At 46.0% G+C, this 25,051-nt stretch overlaps 1 protein-coding gene across 3 annotated transcripts in view; it reads right to left on the bottom strand.

Moving 5' to 3' along the window:
* The window catches only part of Ncapg2 (non-SMC condensin II complex subunit G2), a 68,564-nt gene that overhangs the window by 15,104 nt on the left and 28,409 nt on the right, over nucleotides 1-25,051 (bottom strand). For 2 of the 3 annotated variants that reach the window (XM_046433571.2, XM_058576576.1), the window contains 11 exons: nucleotides 19,399-19,578; nucleotides 18,255-18,407; nucleotides 14,127-14,349; nucleotides 13,838-13,941; nucleotides 10,426-10,599; nucleotides 5,364-5,434; nucleotides 4,893-5,046; nucleotides 4,627-4,800; nucleotides 3,827-3,943; nucleotides 3,601-3,741; nucleotides 3,093-3,192 (listed from right to left, as the gene is read on the bottom strand). In XM_046433571.2, coding sequence (XP_046289527.1) covers nucleotides 3,093-3,192; nucleotides 3,601-3,741; nucleotides 3,827-3,943; nucleotides 4,627-4,800; nucleotides 4,893-5,046; nucleotides 5,364-5,434; nucleotides 10,426-10,599; nucleotides 13,838-13,941; nucleotides 14,127-14,349; nucleotides 18,255-18,407; nucleotides 19,399-19,578 — 1,591 coding nt within the window. The remainder of the gene's footprint in view (nucleotides 1-3,092; nucleotides 3,193-3,600; nucleotides 3,742-3,826; nucleotides 3,944-4,626; nucleotides 4,801-4,892; nucleotides 5,047-5,363; nucleotides 5,435-10,425; nucleotides 10,600-13,837; nucleotides 13,942-14,126; nucleotides 14,350-18,254; nucleotides 18,408-19,398; nucleotides 19,579-25,051) is intronic. The other variant, XM_058577012.1, reaches the window with a different exon arrangement.

The following is a 25,051-nucleotide window of genomic DNA, read 5'->3' on the forward strand; positions in this document are numbered from 1 at the left end:
AGAGGTGAGCAGGAGGGTCTGACACGGCAACTGACCCGGAGGCAGCAGTCTTACTGCACCTTCCATAACGGGGTCATAGGCTTATGGGCACATCATGCTCTCAAGGCCACATGTGTGCCAACAAGCGGCTGAGGGTCAGCTGATACTTGTGTGACTTTGTGCTGGTGGTGCTAGGCCAGAAAGGGCAAAATGACCCAAGTCATGCCGTCAATTCTACACAACACTGGCGCCTGACTCGACCCACAAGGGGCAGCAGCTACACTAAGTGCTGGGCTGGGAAGCCAGGCTACCTGGCTCTCCAGGGCTTTCCATCCCCTCCAGCCCCACCCTGCAACCTCACCCAAAGACCAGAGCCTCATCATTCGGTGCATCTCACCTTCCCTTACCTTTCCACTCCCTTGCAATGACCTGCTCTAGACACCATCTCTACCTTGCAGTACCTGCGTTTCTGTGCCCAGGGAACAGTCCTAACCCTAGGCAATCTTAGACATCACCCTGTTGACCCTCAACCTCCAGTAACAAGACTTCTCCTGTGAGACCAGCAAGGAGACAAGGACACGGGCCTGCAAGCACCGCAAGCAGCACGACAGAGCAGAGGCATGGGAAGTTCTGCCTCAGACCTCCGGATCCACCTGCGGAAAGGAGATCTGGTGCCACCTCCAGGCCTGAGGTTCACAGCTCAGCCAGGATCAGCAACAGATGTGGATCTCTAAGCCCATAGCAGAGATCTTCAAGGAGCTGCACTCGGATGCAAAGAAGGTGCAAGGACACACTCCTCACAGCTCCTAGTGTGGAAACGCCCACAGTGGGGCAGGTGAAGGGGCACTGTGCTCTGCAGACCACAGGCCCACAAACCAGAGGACCTGTCCTCTGACATCCCCCTCTGCAGGGGTTGTCGCTGTGATGCCGGCAAAAACATCCAGAAACTCTAATTCAGAACCCTGTTATCTTCAAGCATATGTGCCTCATAAACCTAGAACAGAAGAGCACTGGTCAGGCCACCTGGCCGCCTGCAGACATGCAGGATACACAGCAAGGAAGGACATGGCAGGTGCTGGCCTGAGGCCTCTGCAGGTGACAGAGTTCTCAGCACACTGCTAGGCAGCCTGAACCTGAGCGTCTTGGCTCCGAGGGCTCTCCCCAGAAGCTGATCTCTTTAGGATGCCCCTGGTCTGTAAATCAACAAGTACTTGCTAACAGGGAGGGCAGCAAGCCATAGCACCAGCCTGGCCTGAGCCCCCCGGCCCCCGCCTCAGATCCCGCTCCACCAACCTCCTTCACCTCTGCACTCAAGATAGTCTCCCACGGACCTAACCTTCCTTTTCACCTGCGATGGTACTTTTCACCAGGAGACGTTCTCCTGTGAGTCCTGCGGCTTTGGTTCCTGACTCTGCAGAGTGGCCATGCTTCTGAGGCACATGCATGCGCTAGTGGGGGCACCTGGATGCCTGTGGCTGGCTTCAGCTATGTCCCAGGAAGACCCCTTCTTTGGTCCATGTCAGTGTGGAGAGTACCATAATCAACATCAACATAAATAACTTCTTAAATTACAATGGTTTCTTGACTAGGACTCAGGTTAGGAAAAGGTCCAGCCAACTACGGACTGTAGGTCTACCAGGCTGCACTGCCAAGCAGGACTCCAGCTGCAGGAGAATGGCTGCACAGGGCACCCCATCTGGGAGCGCTGGTTACTGGAATGTGTGGGTACAAAGTTCACAGCTACGGTCAAGTCGGGACCTTATTTTGAGGAAAAAGACATCATCATGTAATGAAGCTGGAGACCAGGACTCTACTCAGCTCCTCGGAAAAGAAGACATTATAAACACTAGAAGTAGTCCTTAGAGGAAAATTATTCGTAAATAAGTTTAAAAAAATCAATCATTCTGACTGTTCAATCATCGAACTCAAGTACAGAACATAGAGCTTAAGAAAAAAGGCCACTGACCACAAACTATACTGGCTCTGCTTTAGGTGTGGGCTTTACCTCTGGGAATTCTGAACCAACTCCAGGGCCTGGACCACGTCCCCGCTCCAGGACCACCCCAGCACCAACTCCAGCAGCAGCAGAACGAGACAGGGTGAGACCCTCTCCTGTTGTGGGGCTGCATGACCAACGGGCTCCCCTCCAAGCGGCTGCAGTGTGCCCAATGCAGCTTGCCACAGGGAAGGGTCCTCAGCCTCACCCAGCAAGTCCAGGCCTACAGAAATGTCGCCTTCAAATGCTGAGGCTTCCTGGGTCTCAGTCACTCTCAACAGTTGACCCCACGGAGGCAATGGGGCTGGAGGCTGGCTGGGGCTGGGAGTAGGGTTTAGGGGTCACAGCACAAGAGACAACACTCAGAAGGTGGAGGGACAGGGCAGCAACCCCAGATCCCAGGCCCTCCAGGGCACATCCCATACCACACCCAGCACACACCATGCTTCCGACCACTCTCTGACACAGACTCCAAGCCTCTGGTGGCCAGGACCTCAATGGCTCACTGAGCACATGAAACTGAGTACCTAGCAGCAGCAAACAGGGTGCCATGTGGCCAGCTGCCATGGGCTACCTACACTACCTATCCTTGGTCCTGGGGGGCATTACCCAACAACTCCCAGCTCACCCCACACCAGCAGCACAAAGCCAGATCCTAGCCACCCAGGGCTCTTCTGCCAGATTCCCTGCACAGGAAATAAGAAGGGGAGTCGGGATGGGTTGGGGCGCAGCAGTAGAGCGCTTGCCTAGCACGCAAGAGGCCCTGACTTCAATCCTCAGAACCACATTCATAAAAATAAATATGTAAAATAAAGATATTGCATCCAACTACAACTAATAAATAAATAAATAAAAATATTAAAAAAAAAGAAAAAAAAAAGAAGGGTAGTCTGCCCGGCTGTGAAGCAGAAAGCAGGAGCCGTGTGTCTGGCACCAAAAACACCTGTGGACGTCCTGGCAGCCTCAGCCAATAAACCCTTCTTTTGGTATAAGCTGGTTGCACATTTATTTATTGTCACTTGAAAGCCAGAATCCTAGCCCACAAAGCACAAGAGGGACGGGCAGGGGACTAGCTATGTTGCCATAAATAGTCCTTAAAGGATGGAATATACTGTGCCTGTCTGCATGATTCCAAGACTCCGCTGTAAAAGCTGTATCTGGAACTGGGGGTCTCCGAGCCCAACCAGGACGACGTCTTTACAAACAGTCAGGTAGGTCTGTAAGAGACAGATAAGGTGCACCGGCAGAGCTGTTAAAGAGGACCAACCAGGCGTGACAGAACTTCCCCTATGTGATGGACCACTTCTCAAAGTGGTCCGACACAAAGATGTTTCTAAAGGAATCTCTGTGAGGATACATTCTCATTTCTATTGCCTTAAGAAATCTAGAGACATATTAGATGTGATTCCACCAACCTAACCAAATACCTATCACATGCAATGTGTGAAGCTGCATTCATATCACACAGCCTGGACTTTGCACAAAGGAAAACTCCAGATACTTAAGTGCCACTGTGCACACTTACAAGGACCCAGGCCATGGTCTGCAATGACACATGAAGCAGGGAACACAGCTGTGCACAGAGCACACGGTTGGAGATGGCACCACGTGCCCAGATGGCTCACCTGGATGATCTGCTGGTAGACAACCCTCTGAAGCTTCAGATGCTCTTCCTCTTGATCTTGAATTAAAGGCAAAACTTTGCTTTCTAGCCAAAACCCAGTGTCTTCCAAGATGGACAGATGAACTCTCCCTTCTGAGCAGAACTGTGCAACACAAAACAGCAAGGTGGGTGGTAAAGAAAGCGCCTCTGAAGGGAGCTGCTCGCACCAATGGGCTGGGGCCGCGCACCTTGACCTGCAGGTGAATGCTCAGCCGGCAGTGCAGACTGAAGGCTCGCAGGGCAGCTGCTTGGCTGAAGTGAGGGGGCTTCCCACCTGGCGACCGCAGAAGTGATTCCAGATCTACCTGCAATGTCACAACCTCAGTGCCACATTCTGATTACCACGTCCCCATATCGTCCTAAGGCAAGTACCATCAGGATGCACGGGGGAACTAGAGGTACCCAGCTCTGGTGAAGCTGACCTCTGCTGTCTCTCTACCTGAACGCGAACAGCTGAGTGGGCCCGAGAAGCACACAGCTGGCCCAGCAGGACAGGTCCACAGGGTGTGCACAGAGCCCCATGAGCCCTGCCCTACCGGGCGCCTGGCTCTGCTAAACTACCACATGGGATAAGAGCAGGGGCAGGTGCTATTCACTGCTACAGGAGTAGCCAAGCCAGCCAGGAGGGAGGAAACAGGTCCACAGGGCGCTGAGGACATGAGGAATTCACACACTGCCCAAGGTTCCTGGAAAAATCAAGGACTTCAAGGGAGCCAGTGTTTCCTCCAAGTCTTCCTGGACTGGCATGCTGAGCAGGGATGACCCACCCACCAAGCCCGGGGCCCCCAAAACCTGGGCAGAAACGCAGGCGTCGAGCAGGTAGAAGGCTCTGCTGAACTCCCCTGCTGTCTCAATGTCCTTGTGGACTATCTGTCTTCATTTCTTTCAGCTCAAAAAATACTACTGCACCATCAATAGCAAAACTTCACATTTTACCTGTCACTGCAACCACCATTCAAAATCACTCAACTTTCAAGGAGAATGTTACCTTTGACATCTCAAGTGCTTTCAAAAGATGGTTAAGTTTCTTCCAGGGCATAGAGAGCAAGCACTCCCTATTCTTTGGATGGGTCAGCAAATACTCCAAGTAAACCAATGCCAGCTCAGGTTTCGCTGGGCGCGTGTCATGGATTTGCACTTTGCGTTTGGATGCTGGATGACTCTGAAGGGGAACAGAGGCGTTAAGTGGACAATTACAGCTCAAGCCCCAAACAGTTGTCTGCACTGGCCTGGCTCCAGAGGCATGGCACGCACCTGGGTCTGGGGCCGCTCCCTGGGCAGCCAGTCATCGATGAGCTCCAGGATGTGCCCCACCTGCCCCCACGAGCAGAGGCAGTCCAGCAGGGTGCAGTAGCTCCTATCTGCTGTGCCCTCCTCCTGGCTCCTCAAGGTGGAGACCACGCTGCAGCTGGGAACGCCAGGTTCAGAGAGCAGATCAGTATCCTGACCACAGTCCTCCTCTAAGTAGCTCTGTATATTCTGGGCTCATAACACATCTCAACCCAGAAGGTCAGTGATGGCGGTGAGCTGGATCTCGAGCTCTGTACCTGAACACGAGTGTCACCACCCCAGGTGCTACAGCGCCCAGACTCCCGAGGGCAGTCCTGGTACTCGCCCTCATCTCTCCAGGGCCCACCCGCACAGGGAGGGGCCACAGCATGGTGGCTGACTGAAGCCAGTGACCCGGCACAGTGGTGCTGAGATTCTTACTTTACTGTAGCATACCTGAATGGAGGGACAGCAGATGCTGGCAGGAAGGACATCAGCATAAACAAAGGGATCTTGCAGCGATCATCCTAATAGCACAGGAAGGAAAACAAAACAAACAGGGTGCCTGACACCAGGACGCCTCACGACCCATCTCCAGGGCTGCCAGTGAGCACTGCAGCAATCCTTCACCGTACCAACTAATCCCACTGGCCAGGAGGGAGAAGATGCTTCCTAAATCAAGTGCCCTGCAAGTGACACAACTCCAGGACTATGTAAATACGCAGGCTCCAACTCGGCCCTGCAGGCAGACCAGTAGCCAGAAGGGAAGAAAGTCCCTGCTGCAGTCCCCAGTGTTCATTCCTTAATTTTTATTCTGTAAATTCTATTTGTTCTTTTTAGTTACACATTAGAGTGCATTTTGGATTCCACTCTTGTGGTTGTACATGACGTGGAGTTTCACTGTGGTGTGTCCATATACATACAAAGGAAAGTCATGTGAGATTCGTTCCATTGTCTTCCCCAGACCCACCCCCTCCTTCATTCCCCTGTCTGCTGTTACGTGTTAACATAGGCTCGCTTTATGCATTTCAACATATTATACGTACATGGAGTATAACTAATTCTCATTAGGATCCATTTTTGTGGTTGTACACGATGTAGAGTTTCATGGATTGTGTATTCATATATGAACATAGGGAAGTTATATCCCATTCATTCTTCTGTTTTTCCTATACCCAACCCCCAACCCTTCCCTTCATTCCCCTTTATCTAATTCAAAGAACGTCTATTCCCCAGCTCCTTATTGTATGTCAGCATCTACATATCATAGAGAATACCTGGCCTCTGTTTTTTTGGGATTGGCTTATTTCACTTAGCATAATAGTCTCCAGTTCCATTCATTTATAGGCAAAAGCCATAATTTCATTCTTCTTTATGGCTGAATAATATTCCATTATGTATATATACCACATTTTCATTATCTACTCTTCTGTTGAAGGGTACCTAGCTAGATTGTTTCCATAGTGGGTGCATCATTGTAGTATGTTGATTTAAGTTCTTTGGGTATATACTGAGGAGTGGGATAACTGAGTCAAATGCTGGTTCCATTCCATACTGCTTTCCAGAATGGTACACCAGTTTGCAGTCCCACCAGCAATGTATGAGTGAACGTTTTCCCAACATCCTCACCAACATTTACTGTCATTTGTATTTTTGATTGTTGCCATTCTGACTGGAGTGAGATGAAATCTCAGTGTACTTTTAATTTGCATGTTTCTAATTGCTAGAGAAACTGAAACTTTTTTTCATGTATTTGTTGAATGATCATAGTTCTTCTGTGAAGTATCTATTCAATTCCTTTGCCCATTTATTGATTGAGTTATTTAGAGGTTTTGTTTTGGTGTTTCTTGAGTTCTTTATATATCTTGGAGATTAATGCTCTGAAGTGCAGGTGGCAAAGATTTTCTCCCACCCTGTAGGTTCTCTTCACATTCTTGGTTTGTTTCTTTTGCTGCTTAGAAGCTTTTTAATTTGACACCATCCCAAATATTGATTCTTGATTTTTACTTCTTTTGCTTTAGGAGTCTTATTGAGGAAGTCAGTTCCTAAGCCGACATGATAGAGAGCTGGGCCTACATTTTCTTCTAGTAGGCATAGGATCTCCGGTCTAATGCCTAGGTCCTTGATCCACTCTGAGTTCAGTTTTGTGGAGGGTTAGAGATGGGGGTTCAACTTCATTCTGCTACATATGGATTTCCAGTTTTCCCAGCATCATTTGTTGAAGAGGCTATCTTTTTTCTCAGTGTATGTTTATAGCACCTTTGTCTAGTATGAGATAACAGTGTTTATGTGGGTTTGTCTCTGTGCCTTCTACTCTGTTCCATTGGTCTCCATGTCTGTTTTGGTGTCAATGCCACGTTGTTTTTGTTACTATATCTCTGTAGTATAATTTAAGTTCTGGTATTGTGATGCCTCCTGTTTTTCTCACTAAGGATTGCTTTGGCTATTCTAGACCTGTTATTTTTCCAAATAAATTTCGTGACTGCTTTTTCTATTTCTATAAAGAATGTCATTGGAATTTTAATAGGAATTGCATTGAATCTGAATAGCACTTTTCACAGCATGGCCATTTTGACAATATTAATTCTACCTATCCAAGAACATGGGAAGTCATTTCATCTTCTAAGGTCTTCTTCAATTTCTTTCTTTAGTGCTTTGTAGTTTTCATTGTAGAAGTCTTTTACCTCTTTTGTTAGATTGATTCCAAAGTGTTTTGTGTGTTTTTTTTTTTTTTGAGGCTATTATGAATGAAATAGTTTTCCAAATGATTCATCATTGATATATGCGAGTGCAATTTATTAATTAGTGTCAATTTTATATCCTGCTATTGCTGGATTAATTTATGAGTTCTATAAGTTTTCTGGTAGGTTTTTGGGTCTTCTAAATATAAAATCATGTCATTGGCAAATAGGGATAGCTTGAGCTCTTCTTTTCCTATTCTAATCCCTTTAATTTCTTTCTTTTGCCTAATTGCTCTGGCTAGGGTTTCAAGGACTATATTGAACAAAAGAACATGGTAGTGAAAGAGGGTATCCCTGTCTTGTTCCAGTTTTTAGAGAGAATGCTTTCAGTTTTTCTCTGTTTAGAATGACGTGGCCTTGGGTTTTAACATATATAGATGTCAGGGTATGATCCTCCTACCCCTAGTTTTTCTAGTATTTCAAACATGAATGGATGCTGCATTTATATGCTATGTTGTATATGAACATGAATATTATATACTGAACATGAATGGATGCTATATTGTTACCAGGCACCCATCAGATCCCACAGACACACCAGAACCAGAAGGAACAAAATTCCATGCTGTCATTTCCTTTAAAAACAATAATAGAGCTGGGGTTGTGGATTAATGGTAGGCACTCACCTAGCACGTGCGGGGCCCTGGGTTTGAGCCTCAGCACACATAAAAATAAATAAATAAAAGTATTGTGTCCAACTACAACTAAAAAAATAAATATTAAAAGAAAAAAACAATACTAGCCAGGCGTGGTGGTACATGCCTGTAATCCCAGCAGCTTGGGAGGTTGAGGCAGGAAGATCTCGAGTTCAAAGCCAGCCTTAGCAAAAAGGGAGGTGCTAAGTAACTCAGTCAGATCCTGTCTCTAAATAAAATACGAGAAAGGGCTGGGGACGTGACTCAGTGGTTACGCGCTCCTGGTTTCAATCCTCAGAACCAAAAAAAAAAAAAAAAAAACTGATGAGCTGAGTGCAGTGGTACACCTGTGATCCCAGATACTAGGGAGACTAGGGCAAGAGGATTCCAAGTTCCAGGCCAGTCTCAGCAACTCAGCTAGACTCTGTCTCAAAATAAAAGTAAAAAGGACAGGGAATATAGCTCAGTAGTAGAGCACCCCTGGGTTAAGCCACAGTATAATCAATCAAAGCAATACTCATAAAAGGAAAAAAATTAACTGTACACTTGGAATCCTGAACTCTCAGAAGAGGAAAACTATTGGGAAATTCTACAAAATGAACCAGAATATCCTTAGAAAACAGTGAAGATTGCCAGGCACTCACAGCTTCGGAGCTCTGAAGCCAGTCTAAGCCTAATCAGAGCACACAACCCGACAGCAGGCAGACACTGTACCAGGCCTCCCGGGGCAGCGGCACCCAGTACTGTGGTGTGCTCGTGGATAGCAGCTTTATTAGAGCTAGCATTAATGCAACAGTACAGAGCAGATCTTGACTGTTCAGATTCCATTGAGAACACACCTACAGTAAAGATCTTGGCTGGGAGAACAAGAAAATAGTGGATCCTAAAGGGACAAGAAGAACTTTTCCTGAAAATATACATGAAACAAAAACATGAGAAGTTGGGTCCTGATGTGTTGTGTCTTGCCATTCAGTCACAGTGGCCCACCCTCCCCTGACTCCCAGTAAGGGATATCTTCTTTTTTTGGTAGTACCGGGGATCAATCCAAGGGCCTCCCACATGTGACACTGGTTTCTCAGTGTCACATGTGGGTAACATAATTGAGTTTTTAGACTTACTGATAAATTTGGCAACTAAGATGACTTGCCTTTGTGGTAGGCCATCTTCATTTCAGAAGCAGAAAAGCTTAGAAACTTGAGAGTCCCAGAAACAAGACTCATAAAAACTACACAGCCCCCAGTTGCACATAGTCAGCAGTAAAGCCAAGAATGACGTTTAAGCAGAAAAGGGTGGTTCATAAGACCTGGGACCTTTCTATATTTAAACTATGCTTTCTATATGGTTGGGCAAAAAAATACGTTTTCACCTCTTAGATATTTTAAAATTTGGTTTTGAAACCTGAACTTTGTGCAGGGCTGGGGATGTAACTCTGTGGTAGAGCACTTGTCTAGTATGCATGAGGCTTTAGGTTTGATCCCCAGCGCTTCAAGAAAGAAAAGAGGCTATTTCTTCCTCTGGAGTTGGCTTACAATCTCCCTTGAATGTGCATCTACTTTCCTAAATAAACCTCTCTTTAAGAAAAAGAAAATAGGGCTGTGGATGTGGCTCAAGCGGTAGCGTGTTCGCCTGGCATGCACGGGGCACTGGGTTCGATCCTCAGCACCACATAAAAATAAAATAAAGATGTTGTGTCCACTGAAAACAAAAAAAAAATAAATATTAAAAAACTCACTTTCTCAAAAAAAAAAAAAAAAAAAAAGAAAAACATGAACTTTCTTCTTCAGAGTGCCAAGAAACAAAAATTCCTTTCATCCCAACAGAAATCACACACATGGAGAGCATGGTGCTTGTAGGGGCTGGGGCCGGGGGATGTCAGCCAGAGGACACGAGTTCCAGTTAGACAAGAGGAGTCAACTCAAAGGTCTACAGCAGCACACAGGACCACAGTTCACATAACGTATTATACGGTAGTCTCAAAAAGCCCTAGTAGCAAATGTTTACATGTTTTTGCCACAAAAAGCAGCTGGTATGTGGGTAACACACATGTTAAGGCGCCAGATTCACCCACTGCACGAGGCACACATTTCCAAACACCACGTGGACACCATAAACGCCCTGTGTACGAGTGTGGCCAGGACTCACCTTAAATACCTTCAGGTACTCAGGAAGCACAGAGGCGAACTTGTTGACAGTATAGACCTTGGCCTCTTTATTGTTTTCCAGACTTTTATGGATGCTCTTCCAGAGAATCACAATGATTTCTAGTAAACCTGCCATGGACGCAACATCATTCACCGACAGCATTTTGTCCAGAACCTAAGACACAAATACTGTTATTGTGACAGCATCTGACAGCAGGTGTTACAAGCCAAGAGCACTGTCCTCAAAAGCACATCTCAGATTTACAGGCCAGCTACTCTGAAATCTCAACAGAACCGGATTGTCTATTTTCGAATCTCTACTAGGGAGGTCAATTTCCTTCAAATGCCACCCAAAAAATAAGTTCTCAATAAACTGCATTTAACTTCCTTTAAAGAAACAGTTTACGAGACTGTGGTTGTGGCTCATGGCAGGGCGCTTGCCTCCCACACGTGAGGTACTGGGTTCGATCCTCAGCACCACATAAAAATAAATAAACAAAATAAAGATATTAAAAAAAAAGAAACAGTTTACATGAATTAAAACTCTTTTAAAACCAAAAGACGCTACTTGTCAACACAAACCCTGAAACGAATGAAGGAGCGACAGGCTGTAAGCCTGCCACTGGCCCTGCCTGGGCCCTACGGGATGCAGCACCACAGCCACCTTCCTCTGCGGTCGGCAGCCCACTGTCCTAAACTGGAGGGACACGTGCTCGCCACCTCCAGCCACCAAGTCAGGGCTCCCTGGTCTATTCTGACATGAAGCTTCCTGACCTCGAGCTGGTATGTGGGGACCACACCCCTGCATGCTCACAGTGACCCACACACGCACTCTGACGAATCCCCTCCGGCCTCGGTACAGGCACCCTGCCTGCCGGCCCTTGTTGCTGCACACCAGAGACCACACTGCACATGGCCGCCTGCAGACACACACTGGTGAGGTCCACCAGCCATCCCTGTAGGAGGCCTGTGCATAACAACGTCAAGACAGTCTGACAATCTGTTAAGTGACCAATGCAGCAATTTCCTTGAAGGAAACTGCCTTGAGATGACAAGGATGAGCCAGATCAGGTTTGGGTTTGTTTGGCTCGTTACTTGTTTGTTTTGTGCTGGGGACTGAACCCAGGGAGTGCTTTATTACTAAGCCACATCCCCAGCCCTTTTAATTTTTCATTTTGAGACAGGGTCTTGCTAAATTGTTGAGACTGTCTCAAACTTGCAATCCTCCCCTCACTCAGCCTTCCTGTCCTGAGATTACAGGCATGTGCCACCATGCCCAGTCTAGTATTTTTTTGCTAACTACACAAGAGTGGGACAAGGGAAAAATTAAATTTGATTAATAACAGAATATAGAAGAGGTAAATGTGGTTTCTACACAAAATTAGAATGCTTTGAAATGCATTCCAGCCAATCAATTTTAAAAGCAAAGAAACCACTAATGGCTTATAACCTATCAGAAGAATGATACAAGTAAGATTGACAAAATTTTCATTCTGCAAGGGGAGTGAGGGGAGAGGAAGGTCTGTGGGGATGGGAAGGATGGTGGAATGAGACAGACGTTATTACCCTATATACATGTATGATTGCACTCCTGGAGTGACTCTGCACCATGTACACCCAGAGGAAGGAGAAGTTGTGCTCCATTTGTGCACAATGTGTCAAATGCATTCTAATATAAAATAAATAAATTTTTAAAGAAATTTCTTTCCGCATTTAACTCTCCTTTTTCCTGTTCCAACTCTGTAGAAAGGGGAGAAATTCATTACACAGAGCACTCAGGTTCATGACAGGTAGGTACCACCAACGTAAGTTTAAAAACATAAATAGGAACATTTATTTTAAAACAAACCAAAGCAGCCCATGACCTAGCACAGCAGCCTTGCTGTTTATTTTCTGCTATCACCATCACCTCCGCTTTGAGAACATCACTTGAGAAACATGCTCAACAATAAAGTTTAGCAGAGGACATCTTTGGTTTTTAGGGGACAGCAATTAGAAAGCCTTAAAAGTTCACGTCATAAATGCCTGCTCTTGACCACAGATATTCTTGGAATAACAACTCCTAGCAGACAAACTACATGTTTTCCCCACAGGCACAATGGAATAGTTTCTAAACCCTTGTCTTTGCTGGCGATGTGGAACCTGACCTGTGGATACAACACACACATCCTCAATGATGACCAGCTACTGGACTGGGGTAAAGAACCCCTCAGTATGTACAGAGTGAGAATCTCGTGATCACCACACTAGGAGATGTGCATTCTCTTTTGCAAAAGTATCCCTATTCCTGGTGCGAGCAAGCAGGTGTCCCCTGGGGGCCATTCCTCCACACCTGGCTGCTCTTTCCCCTCGGTGCACACCGGGGTTTCTGCAGAGTGAGCAGCTTGAACCCCTGAGCTGGCATCTCCAGCTGACTCCAGAGCGCCACCTCCCTGGCAAAGCCCCAGCAAAGAGGGAGCCACAAAGGGATTTAGAACTCCTCCCCGAAGCATGAACATGATCCCCGAGGAAGTCACCAGGTGAGATTGACATCGGCACTGATCTGTGTGCCTTCTCCCTCCACCACACTTTTATTTTCCTGGACTTTTTTGCAGCAAAGAGAAAAGGAAATGTCTGGTGGCCTGTCAGGGCACAAGGGGTGGGTATGTTGGGACAGGCTGGTGGAAAAGCCTCCCCAGAGAGGAGGCAGAGCTGCACCTGCCTGCCTGGCCCTTCCAGGTGGGCTCAGATGGCAGCACCCGAGAGGGGCCCTGAGCCCAGCACCTGACCACACAGGGACACACAGGCACAGCACCTCAGCACCGGTACCTTGAAATTTCCCTCCAGGGTCAGCGTCCTCATCCAGCTGGGTACTATAGTGACCTCAAGTTTTACTTTAGATGTCCGCAGCTCAAGAACTTGCGTGTGAGCTGCATGTAAGTAAAAGTGTGCCCACATCTGGCTGCTGCTGCCTTCTGCTAAAACAGGGCACTCTGGACTTCTAATAGCAGCTAAAAATTCCCTTTGACAAATTATACTTCCTACATAAAGCTCATACCCAGAAATCTAGCCCCAGGACATTTCTGGCAGCATCATATGTGAATGGCTGTGTCTGACACTACTGCCCACGCAATGTGAACTTGGGGACACCAGAATCCAGCCCATCTGAGCTATCTCCAGGTGGGATCAAAACACAGAGTGAGGCAAAGGACACTGGCACAAGGTGCTGCAGCAGGGAAGTTTCTTCTGCTTTACACCCACCCTCACTCCACAACAAACTGCAAAGGATACCCAGAGGGTCTTTCAAACACAGCACTCGATCTTCCAAAGTAATTTCTTATCAGTACTAAAGAAGTAAATGGAAGATAAAGATACCCCTAACACAACAGCCCAGGGAGAAGACACCCGAGGCAGGAGGTTGGGGTGCCACTCACACTCACGTTCTCCTTCTCCCGCTCCTCAGGGTCCTCCTGCTGTTCCCGCAGTGCCCTCTGGACGCAGGCGTTTAAACAGTGGCGCATAACATGGATCAGCTTGGCTAAAACGTTGACAATAATCAACAATCAACATGTTTCTCCTACAAAATTAATCTTCTAATCAGAACTATGATCCCAAACAGTGAAACACTTTGAAAGAAGTCATCACAACACACTCCAGCGTGAAGCTCCAGAGGGGCCAGCCCTCACTTGGTGGGCAGGAGCATGGGGAGGGTAGGAGTCCAACCTATGTTGGTGCAGGCGGTGTGCTCGTGGGCGTGCTGGTAGAACCTCCTAGCAGCCGCGTGGTTCATCTGCACCAGCGTGACGCAGCGCTCACACCAGACCTCCTCTGGCTGGTTCACGGGCAGGAAGGAGTTGAAGACGAGGCTCACCAGGCGCCGGGACACAGGCCGCGAGTCCATTTGCAGACGAACCAGAATGTGCTCCATGGGGCATATTTTCCAGAACTATGAATAGCACAGGGGCAGAAGGAAGCATCAATCACCCCAGTGACCTTGGAAACTGCTTCAGGGAGATTTCCAGAACAAAACCAAAGGGACTAATTCTGCATTCAAGAACATTCATTTCAAATGACTGTACTAGAATCTGTGATTCCTGTGAAGAACAGATCAATCTACCTCTTAAGAAGACCAGTGTATAAGATGCCCAAGTCCAAGGCTGTGGAGAAGGTTAGTAGTCATCATTACTCACCACCACGGTTTTTCTACAGTAAACTCTCAAATTACAGACATAGTTTCCAATCAAGCCATTTTTAAATTTCCTAAAACCTAACCCTTTGGCCCATTAAATGTGAGTAGTAAATTTTAAAAACACATTTAACAATTTCGAGACGGATGCAATACTTCTGTCTTAGCAGCCTGGGCATGGCTCCTGAACACCCCAGGGCTGCCTGGTTGGTCCTTCAGCAAGGCTCCTCCAATGCCAGCCCCCTTCCTCACGTCCTCCACAGCTTAGTATCTTCCCACCACGCCCTCCTCTAGCCACCTCAAAAGCCAGGCAAGTACAATACTCAGAACTGACCATATAGTCCTCACACTGAAAAGCACTCAAGTCGCCTTCGGAAAACACCAAGCTTCTGAGCAAGAGATCCAAGACAAGAGAGGACTGTCACAGAACGGGAGGGAAACGCATCTGAAGGCAGGATGTGCAAGCCTGTCCCAGCGCACTTCCTCACCTGCACACAGGGACCTGGACCAGGCTTTTCCTCAGGAGCCTCGGTCTCAGGACCATCTCCTTGGTATTTTCCACAGATCCTTCTCGTCACCATTTGAGTATGTCACATTGTTGTGACATAACAGATGCACACACAAGCTGACCTGAGTTCTGTCTCCGGGGGGCCGACTGACGGGGGACTGGCAGGTGCTGTAGCTCCAGCCCCCTCCAGCTGCCTGGCACCCTCCTGCACTGGAACTGTCATCGATGCCACTACTAATTCCATGGCCATTGGACACCCACCTGGTTCTGGGGAGACAGGACATGGCTCCGTGCTGCAGGCACCACTAGGAGGAGCACTGAGTCCCCTGTGGACCAGAACCTTCAGCTAACTGAGGCCACAAGCCTGCCTGAAGCACTGGGGGGTCTCAGGGGAGTCAGGCCAGTACACGCAGGGTGCGAGAGAACAGGGACAAGTGCCAGGCCTTGTTCCGACTACCTGGGCAACATCTCTGAAATCTGCTTCACACATGGGCCCCTTTCTTCATGTACCAGCATGAACTGTCCACATGGGCAACTCTGGACAGCACCAGCAGGCCTGCATGTGTGGCTGCTACAGCAGCAGATGTGTCCCAGCAGCCACTGGCCTCGGGTTTTCTGATTTAGACAAATTACTCCACTTTAATAAGATGAAAGACTTTCATGTTTTTTTTATGATACTATAATACTATAATTGAAACCCAACTGAAACTTCTTATACTCTTTGTATATAAATTACACATGATAGAATCTTAACTCTTAGTAACCTTGTTTTAGCAAAGACACAGACCAAAGCAATATTAAACCTTTTTTCCATTCACCAATTTATGAAAACACACATGCTTAAATATATTACCTTATGTAACTTAATAAGTAAAGAGTGGTTGATGTTTCAACATTTTAGCTTTGTAAATTAATCAGAACTTTGTAGAAACCAAGATCTTAGACAAGTGTAGCAAACAGAACTAGCCATCTCTTTCTTGTTGAAGAAAAATCCTTCTACAGGATACCATGGTGGTCCCATTGATATACTTAATAACTCGTCTTTAAAAAGCCATGTGCTACATTTTTGTATTGTATCAACATATGTCCTAACTGTTCTTGGTCTTACTGGGGTGCCTCTTTCCTCTAACAATTTCTCTTCCTCGGGGGTGAACAACTTCAAACTTTGAGCCAACCATTTTCCCCAGTTTGCCTGAGAAAGTTCTAGGAACAGGCAACTTGAAATAAAAACAAAATAAATCAAAACAATAACACATTGTTTTTTGAAATGTTCACCCATTCTTTCTCTCTTCCTCAAGGGTGAGAAATTTCACTTACCTCTAAGCTTCAGAAGTTCCCCGCACGGGCCGCCAAATGCCGCAGTCTGGCTGGGCACACAATCACGAGCCACCACACAGCTTGTAGATTCAAACAGCAACTCTTTATTCCCGAACTCACACCAGCCGTCTACAATCACGTTCTGGGGAAATCCACGTTCTCTTCCCAAATCCACGTTCTCTGCCCAAATCCACCTCCACTGGGCTTCTATCTCCAAAATATACTGTCTGAATCCCGTGAGAACTCAAGGGGAACTCAGGCAGCAGGATACGCCCTATTCCCAGCAGGAATAATCTTAAACCTTAAACCTGGAACCTAAACTGGGAACGCCCTAAACACGATTATCTTAAAACCGGGAACACCCTAATCTGCCTTGGTCCTTGAGCAAGGTCACGTACATTCAATGTCACTGCAACATGGGGTACGCTGGCAAGGAAATTGTCATACCTACTTGGCTAATGGCTCCCAGCATCTTCACAGAACTCACTTTACAGAGTGGTCAAGCACAAGCCCCAGGGGCTGTTCTGTCACACTGTCACCACTACCCCATGCGCAGAACAGAGGTTTGCGACAGGCTCCGACCAGCATTTGCAAGCACAGGGGCCTCTCCTGACCTCCAGCTCAGCCTGGGGGCAGCCCACCACAGCTAACACAGGATGGAAAGCCACACGCAGAATACGCTCAGAGGGTTAGCCTGTCCGTTACTGAAGTACACGACTTTTCTCCCCAGAAGGGCCCTCCACCTGCCCACACTCCCAGGAGCACTGGCATGAGTGCCAAAGCACAGCCTCACAGAGCTCAGCACTGAAGCCCGCACAACGCTTCCTTCCCCTACAGGCAGGACCCTTGCGTCTCACACCTTCCAGGGGTATCTCATAGGCGGCTGCGTGCACCAGTCCCCATGTTATACAGCTGGTCACACATTAGATACTTCAATGCTGTTCCTTTTTACTTATATACCTTAAGTTATTTCCACACAAGTCCCACAAATGTCCCTCCTTGTCCTTTTATGCCAAACAGCATCATTCCCCACGTGAACACACAAGTGTGAATCACTGAGCCAAGACCAACAGACCTGTCAGGTGTTTCTCAATGCCGTGTCATAACAGCATCATTTAAGCAACTGTGACCTGCTAGGAAGAGGGACAGAGTTCATGATGTCACCAAGTAACAGCTGAGTCCAAAGCAAGCAACGTCCTCAGCAAGGACTGAGGGCCCAGAACTAGCAGAGGACGATGGTGCCAGCAGCATGGTTACAAGCACGGACGCCCTGGCCTCCCGTGGCGGAGGGAGAGGGTTCACGGTCAGTCTCCCCAAGGAAGGCGTCAAGTACCTAAATATTACTCCAGATACTGCAACAAACACACCCAATGCACGATGAACAGTCGCATAAGAGGTGTTTATATCAATGTTTTCAAAGAAGAAACATACTGGCATTTCCAGAATCTTCAATGAAAATCACAAAAAGTCTTGGAACAGCTATTGGTCAAAAGCAGCAGTCACCAACTTTGTCAATACCAAAGCACCTGAAATTAAAATTGCTTTGTCTTTTTCCAGGCCCAGTGGCACACACCTCTAATCCCAACAGTTCTGGAGGCCGAGGTAAGGGGATCACAAGGTTAAAGCCAGGCTCAGCAACTTAGTGAGGCCCTAAGCATTATAGCAAGACCCTGTTTCAAAATAAAAAATATTTATAAAAAGGGGTGGGGCTACAGCTCAGTGGTTAAGCATCCCTTGGGTTCAATTCCCAGTACAAAACAAAAAAGCTCTTTCTTTCTTTTGGGTGGAAACAAATGCCCCTCTTTCTTCCCTGTGGTAACAGAAACTCAAGCTACCCCACCTTGGCAGCTCGCACAGCTTTGATCTTCAGCAGCAGCTCCACGAATGCCACTCTCACTTTCTCCGAATTGTCATGAAGACTGTATCTGAGTGCCGGCAAAAGCTGTTCTAATAATGGGTGGCTCAGTTTGTTATCCAGAATTATCGGCAGACACTACACAAAGGGGAAAGAGAGAGCTCAAAGTCAGAATATGCCAAGAAAAGTTTGTTTAGGAGGATGCTCAGTTCCACCCTTACCCAATGCACCAGGAAAATAAACACTTAGGGCAAATCACATTTTCCTGGAAGTGCCATCCCACAAGCACTCAACGAGCTAGCATCGCTTTGACAACTGGGGGCCAGCCATCACTGCTCCATTCCACAAGACTGATCTGGTGACAGAAGAGACCAGAGTACCCTCTGCCCAACCCTGTAGGACCTTAATTGGAAGATTCAGAGCAGATTGGCAAACATGGCTGTGTCTAAAGCCGGGTCTTTAACAGTCAATAAACTTCGTATCCTGACTCAATGTCCACCTGGGTAACTAGTATGCCCATATGGCTAACCTGGATATTCAGACCCCAGGAGAAGAGGTGAGGACTCAGTATAGGTCAGAGGAGGAGTATAATCCCTCTCTAAGGACTTTTAAATACTTATCTGTGAAGATGGCAGACTCACAAAGTGGGCAGAGGAGTAGCTTCATATGGCTCAGGGGCTAGATCAGCAGAGTACAGAAACACCAAGGCCAGGCCCAGTGAAGGGGCTCCTGGTGCCTCCAGGGTGGAGGGCGCATGGCCAGGTCACACAGCCATCAGCACAGGCCACGAGCTCTAAGCCGAGGTCCTGCTGTCCTCTCCCTTGCACCTGCAGACCCTGTTCTCAGCCACGACACAGGCATCTTCCCAAGACACTCCACAAAGACAAAAAAGAATGAATTCAAGAGTACTGAGGAGTGCGCCCCATACAGTGAACACTAGGATCTTATCGGGCAGTCATTTTCTGTAGAAAACACTTTGGTTTCTTTATAATTGTACTTTGCACATACAAAGTATCAACAGCTCTCTCTATGGAGCCCAATAATGGGTATATTTTGTCTTTTTCCTTCTCTGTATTTTGCTACTATTCTACAATATCTAAACATCACCATATAATTTTAAAAATCTTACCTTAAAGACAGAACAACGAACATCAGCTGAGCTGGTATCAAATGCCAATTCCCCAGTTATTTTCTTCAGGAGATCAATAAGGATGGTTGGGGGCATCATTTCCCAGTACTGGGAAGTTATTTTACAAACACCAAGGATCCCTGTGGAACGGACCATCGGATAAGGATCTTCTAAAAGGCTCTGTAAGTAGGAAGGGAAAAAGGCTTAAAAATCTTAAATCAGTTCCCTTTGTGTTGACATTTGCTTTATACACTAGCATTTGGGGAATCTATAACTTAATAAGTTATAGAAACATTGGTCACACTGTCTCCAAGGGAATTAGTTCCAGGACCACCCTCTAAGGATGCTGAAGTACAGATGCTCAACTCCCTTAAATAAGAGGCAAAACAAAAACGGATACACCTTGCCATGCACCTTACTGCTGGATTACTTGTGATGCTAAAACAACGTGTGTTGTTTAGGACACAGTGACTACAACGCCTTACAGATAAAACACATTTTCTCCCAATATCTTCAACCCACACTTGGCTGATGAGATGCAGAGGTCCCACCCCAGGGGTGCTTCTGACGTGGAGCACTCAAGAACAGCTCGGAAGCATGTGCAGCTCATTTGCTCCCTGCACATAGGGCCTTGTTCACAGTGGGTCTTGAGCACCAGCTCCACCACTCAGAGCTCCGCACACCATCAGATGTGGCCAGAGTTCATACAGAAACTACCCATGTAGTCCACTCTCTTGAATTCCAAAATGCTATAATGCAGAGCCCAGAAAAAAACAATGCTTCAATCCAAGGCAGGACGGTCAGTGGCTGCTCATGGCTTAAATAATCGTAGTCATGTGCCCCATGGAAGTACAGGAAATCACCAGGGCACAGCCTCACACAGCAACCCAAGCCTACAAGCACAAACCTTACCAACTCACTTCATTAACTACCAATTCACAGGGAACAAAAGGGCAGGAACTCATTCCATGAAATCTAGACTTGGGAAACAGAAGCATCTTCTCCAACAATAACATTAAAAACTAGGGATGCAATCACCATAGGCCCCAGCTATCCCATTCCTGGGTATTTTCCCTAAAGATTTAAAATCAGCATGTTACAGCCATATAGTTACCTCAATGTTTACAGCAGCACATTCACAGCAGCTAAATTATGGAATCGGCCTGGGGTACTGTCAGTAGATGGCATATATATATATATATATATATGTATGGTATGTGTGTGTGTGTGTGTGTGTGTATATATATATATATACACACACACACACACACACATACAGTAGAGTTCTACTCAGTCATAAAAACCAAAGAAATTATGGTATTTGCCAGGAAATAGATGGTACTGGAGAATATCACACTAACTGAAATAAGTCAGACTCAGACACACAAAGGTCAAATATTTTCTCTTGTATGTGGAAACTCGTATAAAATGAAGGAAAGGGAAGGACAAAAGGAAATCAGTGGGTAGAAGAAGGCAATCCAGAAAGACTAGAGGGATGGGTAAAGGAGGCAATGCAGAATGAGTTCTTAAAAAAATCAGGTCATGTGCATACATAAATACACCACAGGAAACCCCACCTTTATGCATACGTAGAAAGCACCAATCAAATATAAATTAACAGATAAACAAAAGGAAGCCTAGCAGAATAGAAGAAGGAGGAGGGAGTGGGAAAAGAAAAGGAGGATCATGAACAGAAATCGAATTCCATGCATGTGTAACTTGCTCACGTTGACCCCAACTACTATGTAATACTATAAAGTTCTTAAAAAAACAGTCACACAGGTGCGGTGGCACTCACCTGTAATCTCAACAACTCTGGAGCTGAAAGAACTCCAGTCCCAGAGCAGCCTGGGCGACTAAGGGAGACCTCATCTTCAAAATGAAAACTAAAATGGGCTAGGGCCGGGGCCGGGGGTGTGGCTCAGTGGTAGAGCACTTGCCTAGAATGTGTGAGACACTGGGTTCAATCCCCAGCAACAAATAAAAAAACAAACAAAGGTATTTAAAAAACAAATGGACTGGGGATGGGTTCAGTGTGAGCTCCACTGGGTTCAGTCTCCAATGCTGCAAATAATAATGCTGATCCTAGTAAGGAGCAAGTCCAAAGAGACTGCTGGAAAGTGACCCTCAGCCTAAAAACGCATCAACTCAAGCAATACAGAGTTAAACATCACCAGCAAAGTGTGGGCAGCAACTGGGTCTCGCTAACTTCAAGGAACCGCTGCTCACTGCTCCTTAACAGTGATGAAGCACGACTGTGTCCTGCCTCTCAGTGCCACCTGCTGAGGTCTCACAGGAAGCATGTTCGAGGAGGGCAGGTCATGTGCACTATAGCTGAAGATGACCAGCAAGCCACACACTGCTCTGTGCATTTGTCACGAGGCACCCTGACATCACCCAGAGTGCGTGCCTGCTGTTCACGAAGCCCACCCATGCCAGCAGCAGTCATATCTTCTTGACCATGTCTGCCACAGTCTGGCTGGGCACAAAATAACCGAGCTGCCATGAGGCACTTGTAGGTTCAAACAGGAACTCCTTTACTGCCAGAGCTCCCGCGAACACCACACACGTGACCCTTCGAGAAACACCCCCAACCAGAAGTCCCGCCTCCGGAACTTCACAAACCAACGCGAACTCCCCAGGAATCCCTGGGAGAACTGCAAAGTAGGGGGTGCCCAAGGTGGGCAGCAGGGGTCTATATACAAAATGAATACGCAGCTTAACTTAACCATTATCATCTCAATGGCTCCCTGGTTTCACCTCTCAACCACTCCCTTCTGGCAAAAATGCCATGTGTCATTCCAACTCGGCTGTGGCCCTCAACATCTCCCCTTTCTGTTTAATTAAACACCAAGCAGGTGGCTTAGGGACCGTGCCTGTCTTAGGTTGTCCAATACTACACATGGTCCTTACCCGTCATCAGATGAGCTGACCTCAAGGCATCAGCCTCCTGTCTTAGGTTGATACCATTGCAATTAGATCTTACCCGTTATTGACTACCGGTCCAGCATACAGCCATACTTGTGGATAGGCCTTGGCACCAGTGGGGGGTGAGGTTCTTTGCCTCACCTCTGTTGGCCCCCAATTTGACCTTGGTGCCAATGTGGGGGGGTGAGGTTCTTTGCCTCACCTCTGTTGGCCCCCAAATTTGGCCTTGGTACCAGTGGGGGGTGAGGTTCTTTGCCTCACCTCTGTTGGCCCCCAAATTTGGCCTTGGTGCCAGTGTGGGGGGGGTGAGATTCTTTGCCTCACCTCTGTTGGCCCCCAAATTTTAGACCATCACAAGCAGAAGGGAGGAGGAAGCAAAATGCTACGACACCAAGCCAAATGACGGTTCCTTTTGGAAAAATTGCATCACCGATGACACCATCAGCAAAGATACCCCAGCAATAACACAATTCGCTGCACCAACAGATAGTTCACAATGCATACAAGTGATACATAGTCCAGGCAAGTTCTGCAAGCAGCTCAAAGCAGAGGAATCTATTAATATGTTCCTTTCCTCCTAAAGTAAATCGACTCCTTGACTGAGCATCACTTGTTGAGTTACAATATTCATTGATGCATCAGTTTATAAAGTTTGTTGTGATAGCTATCGCAGAAGCTGTAGTTTGGTTTTATCTTTGTCTTCACTGGCACTGGGAGGAAGATAGGAATTCTGGCATTGATGGCTAAAAAAAATTATGTAACATTCCAGCAGGCACTAAAAGAAAGCAATTTTCTAAACAATTTAGTATCCTGAATAGAATTAGATATAATGAAAAGGAAAGGTGAAAGTAAACAAACAGATCTTTTTTGTTCACATTTAAAAACAATCCTCAACAGCTGTTTACCCAATTTAAGTTAAACCATTTAAATCATGTGAATAAAAAAAAAATTTCGATCCATTTTTTCATGAGCGCTCCTCATGTATGATCTATGGACATACGCACATAGAGACATACAACACAAAACACAAGTGTGCACACATAATACAATACATACAACACATAATAGTAAAGGCCTTGTAGCTTTTCACAGGTGAAATCTCCATTGCAATGTTTAAAAACTCCACAGTCAAAAAATAGAACTGATCAGAAAAACATTAACCTAGGTCTGTATGAGCTCAAAAAACAAAATAGAACTTCATGATATGGCAAAGGGCAATAATAAAATAGATATTGAAAAAAGCATCCTGGTTACCACCTGGGTTTGACTCTTCTTTAGATATCCCATTCTTCTTCCTGTAACTTGCATATGGGTCTGAAGGTATTCCCACAAGCAAGCCCCAAGGTTTTTTACATTTGAAATAGGCTTTAATGGTGTTCATTTTTTGGACACATATGCCTTTCCGCAGCACTAAGCCCTGATGAATCCAAATTTAAAAAGTTTAGAGGAAAAAGGGTTATTTTAAGTTTATCTTTGGGGGATATATACCTCTTCCCAATTCCCTCTTTTTGCTTTAATAAGTACATTTTAATAGTTTGATGAGCTCTTTCTACTATGCCTTGTCCCTGTGGATTGTATGGGATTCCTGTTATATAAGTAATGCCAAATGATGAGCAAAATTGTTTAAAAGAGGTAGAAGTATAGCCAGGGCCATTATCTGTTTTTAACTGTTTTGGAACGCCCATAGTGGCAAAATTTTGTAAGCAATGAGCTATAATATCTTTAGTTTTTTCTCCGGCATGAAGGGAGCCCATCAAAAATCCGGAAGAACTATCAACTGTAACATACAAATATTTTCATTTCCCAAATTCTGGAATGTGTGTGACGTCCCTCTGCCAAATATGGTTAGGTATCAGTCCTCTAGGATTGACTCCAAGATTAACTTGTGGTAAAAAGGTCACACAATTTTGACATTGTTTTATTATTTGTCTAGCTTGTTCCTTAGTTATTTTAAAACGCTTTTGTAAAGTATTAGCATTGACATGGAACCTTTTATGAAAATTTGTGGCTTCTTCCAGTGTAGAGAAAATATGTATGTCATGTGCAGTTTTATCTGCTAAATCGTTACCCAAACTAAGGGCTCCAGGCAATCCTGTATGTGCCCTGATATGTCCTATGAAGAATGGATCTTTTCTGTCCCAGATTAGACTTTGTATAGTGGAAAGCAAAGAGAAAACAGTAGAGGAAGGGGAAATCCTACCAGCATCTTCAAGGGATACTATAGCATTAACTATATACTGACTATCGGAAAATAAATTAAATACAGAATCTTTAAACATCACAAAAGCTTGTAATACTGCAATAAGCTCTACCTTTTGAGCTGATTGTTTGGGTACTAAAAATGTAAAAGTTTGATCAGGGGTAACTACTGCTGCTGTACCATTATTTGACCTATCAGTGAATATATTTGGAGCATACATGATAGGGGTTTTTCTTGTCATTTTTGGAAAAACTACAGGATGAGAAGACCCAAAACACAACAAAGGATTAGATGGTAAATGATTATCAAATGAAATATTAGATTTGCACATGATTATTGCCCAAGTATTTACCTCATTAGCTAACTCATCAATTTGATCCATAGTATATGGAGTCATAATTTTATTGGGAGAAATTCCAAACACTCCCTTTGTTGCTTTTATTCCTTTGAGTATCAGCTGTCCTACAGCCTCAGGATACCTAGTAAGAATAGCATTAGGAGAATAAGATAAATGCGTACACAATA

Source organism: Marmota monax, unplaced genomic scaffold (assembly GCF_021218885.2).
Source record: "Marmota monax isolate L192 unplaced genomic scaffold, Marmota_monax_Labrador192_F-V1.1 WCK01_AAM20220418_F8-fsc00275, whole genome shotgun sequence".
Classification (NCBI taxonomy): Eukaryota; Metazoa; Chordata; class Mammalia; order Rodentia; family Sciuridae; genus Marmota; species Marmota monax.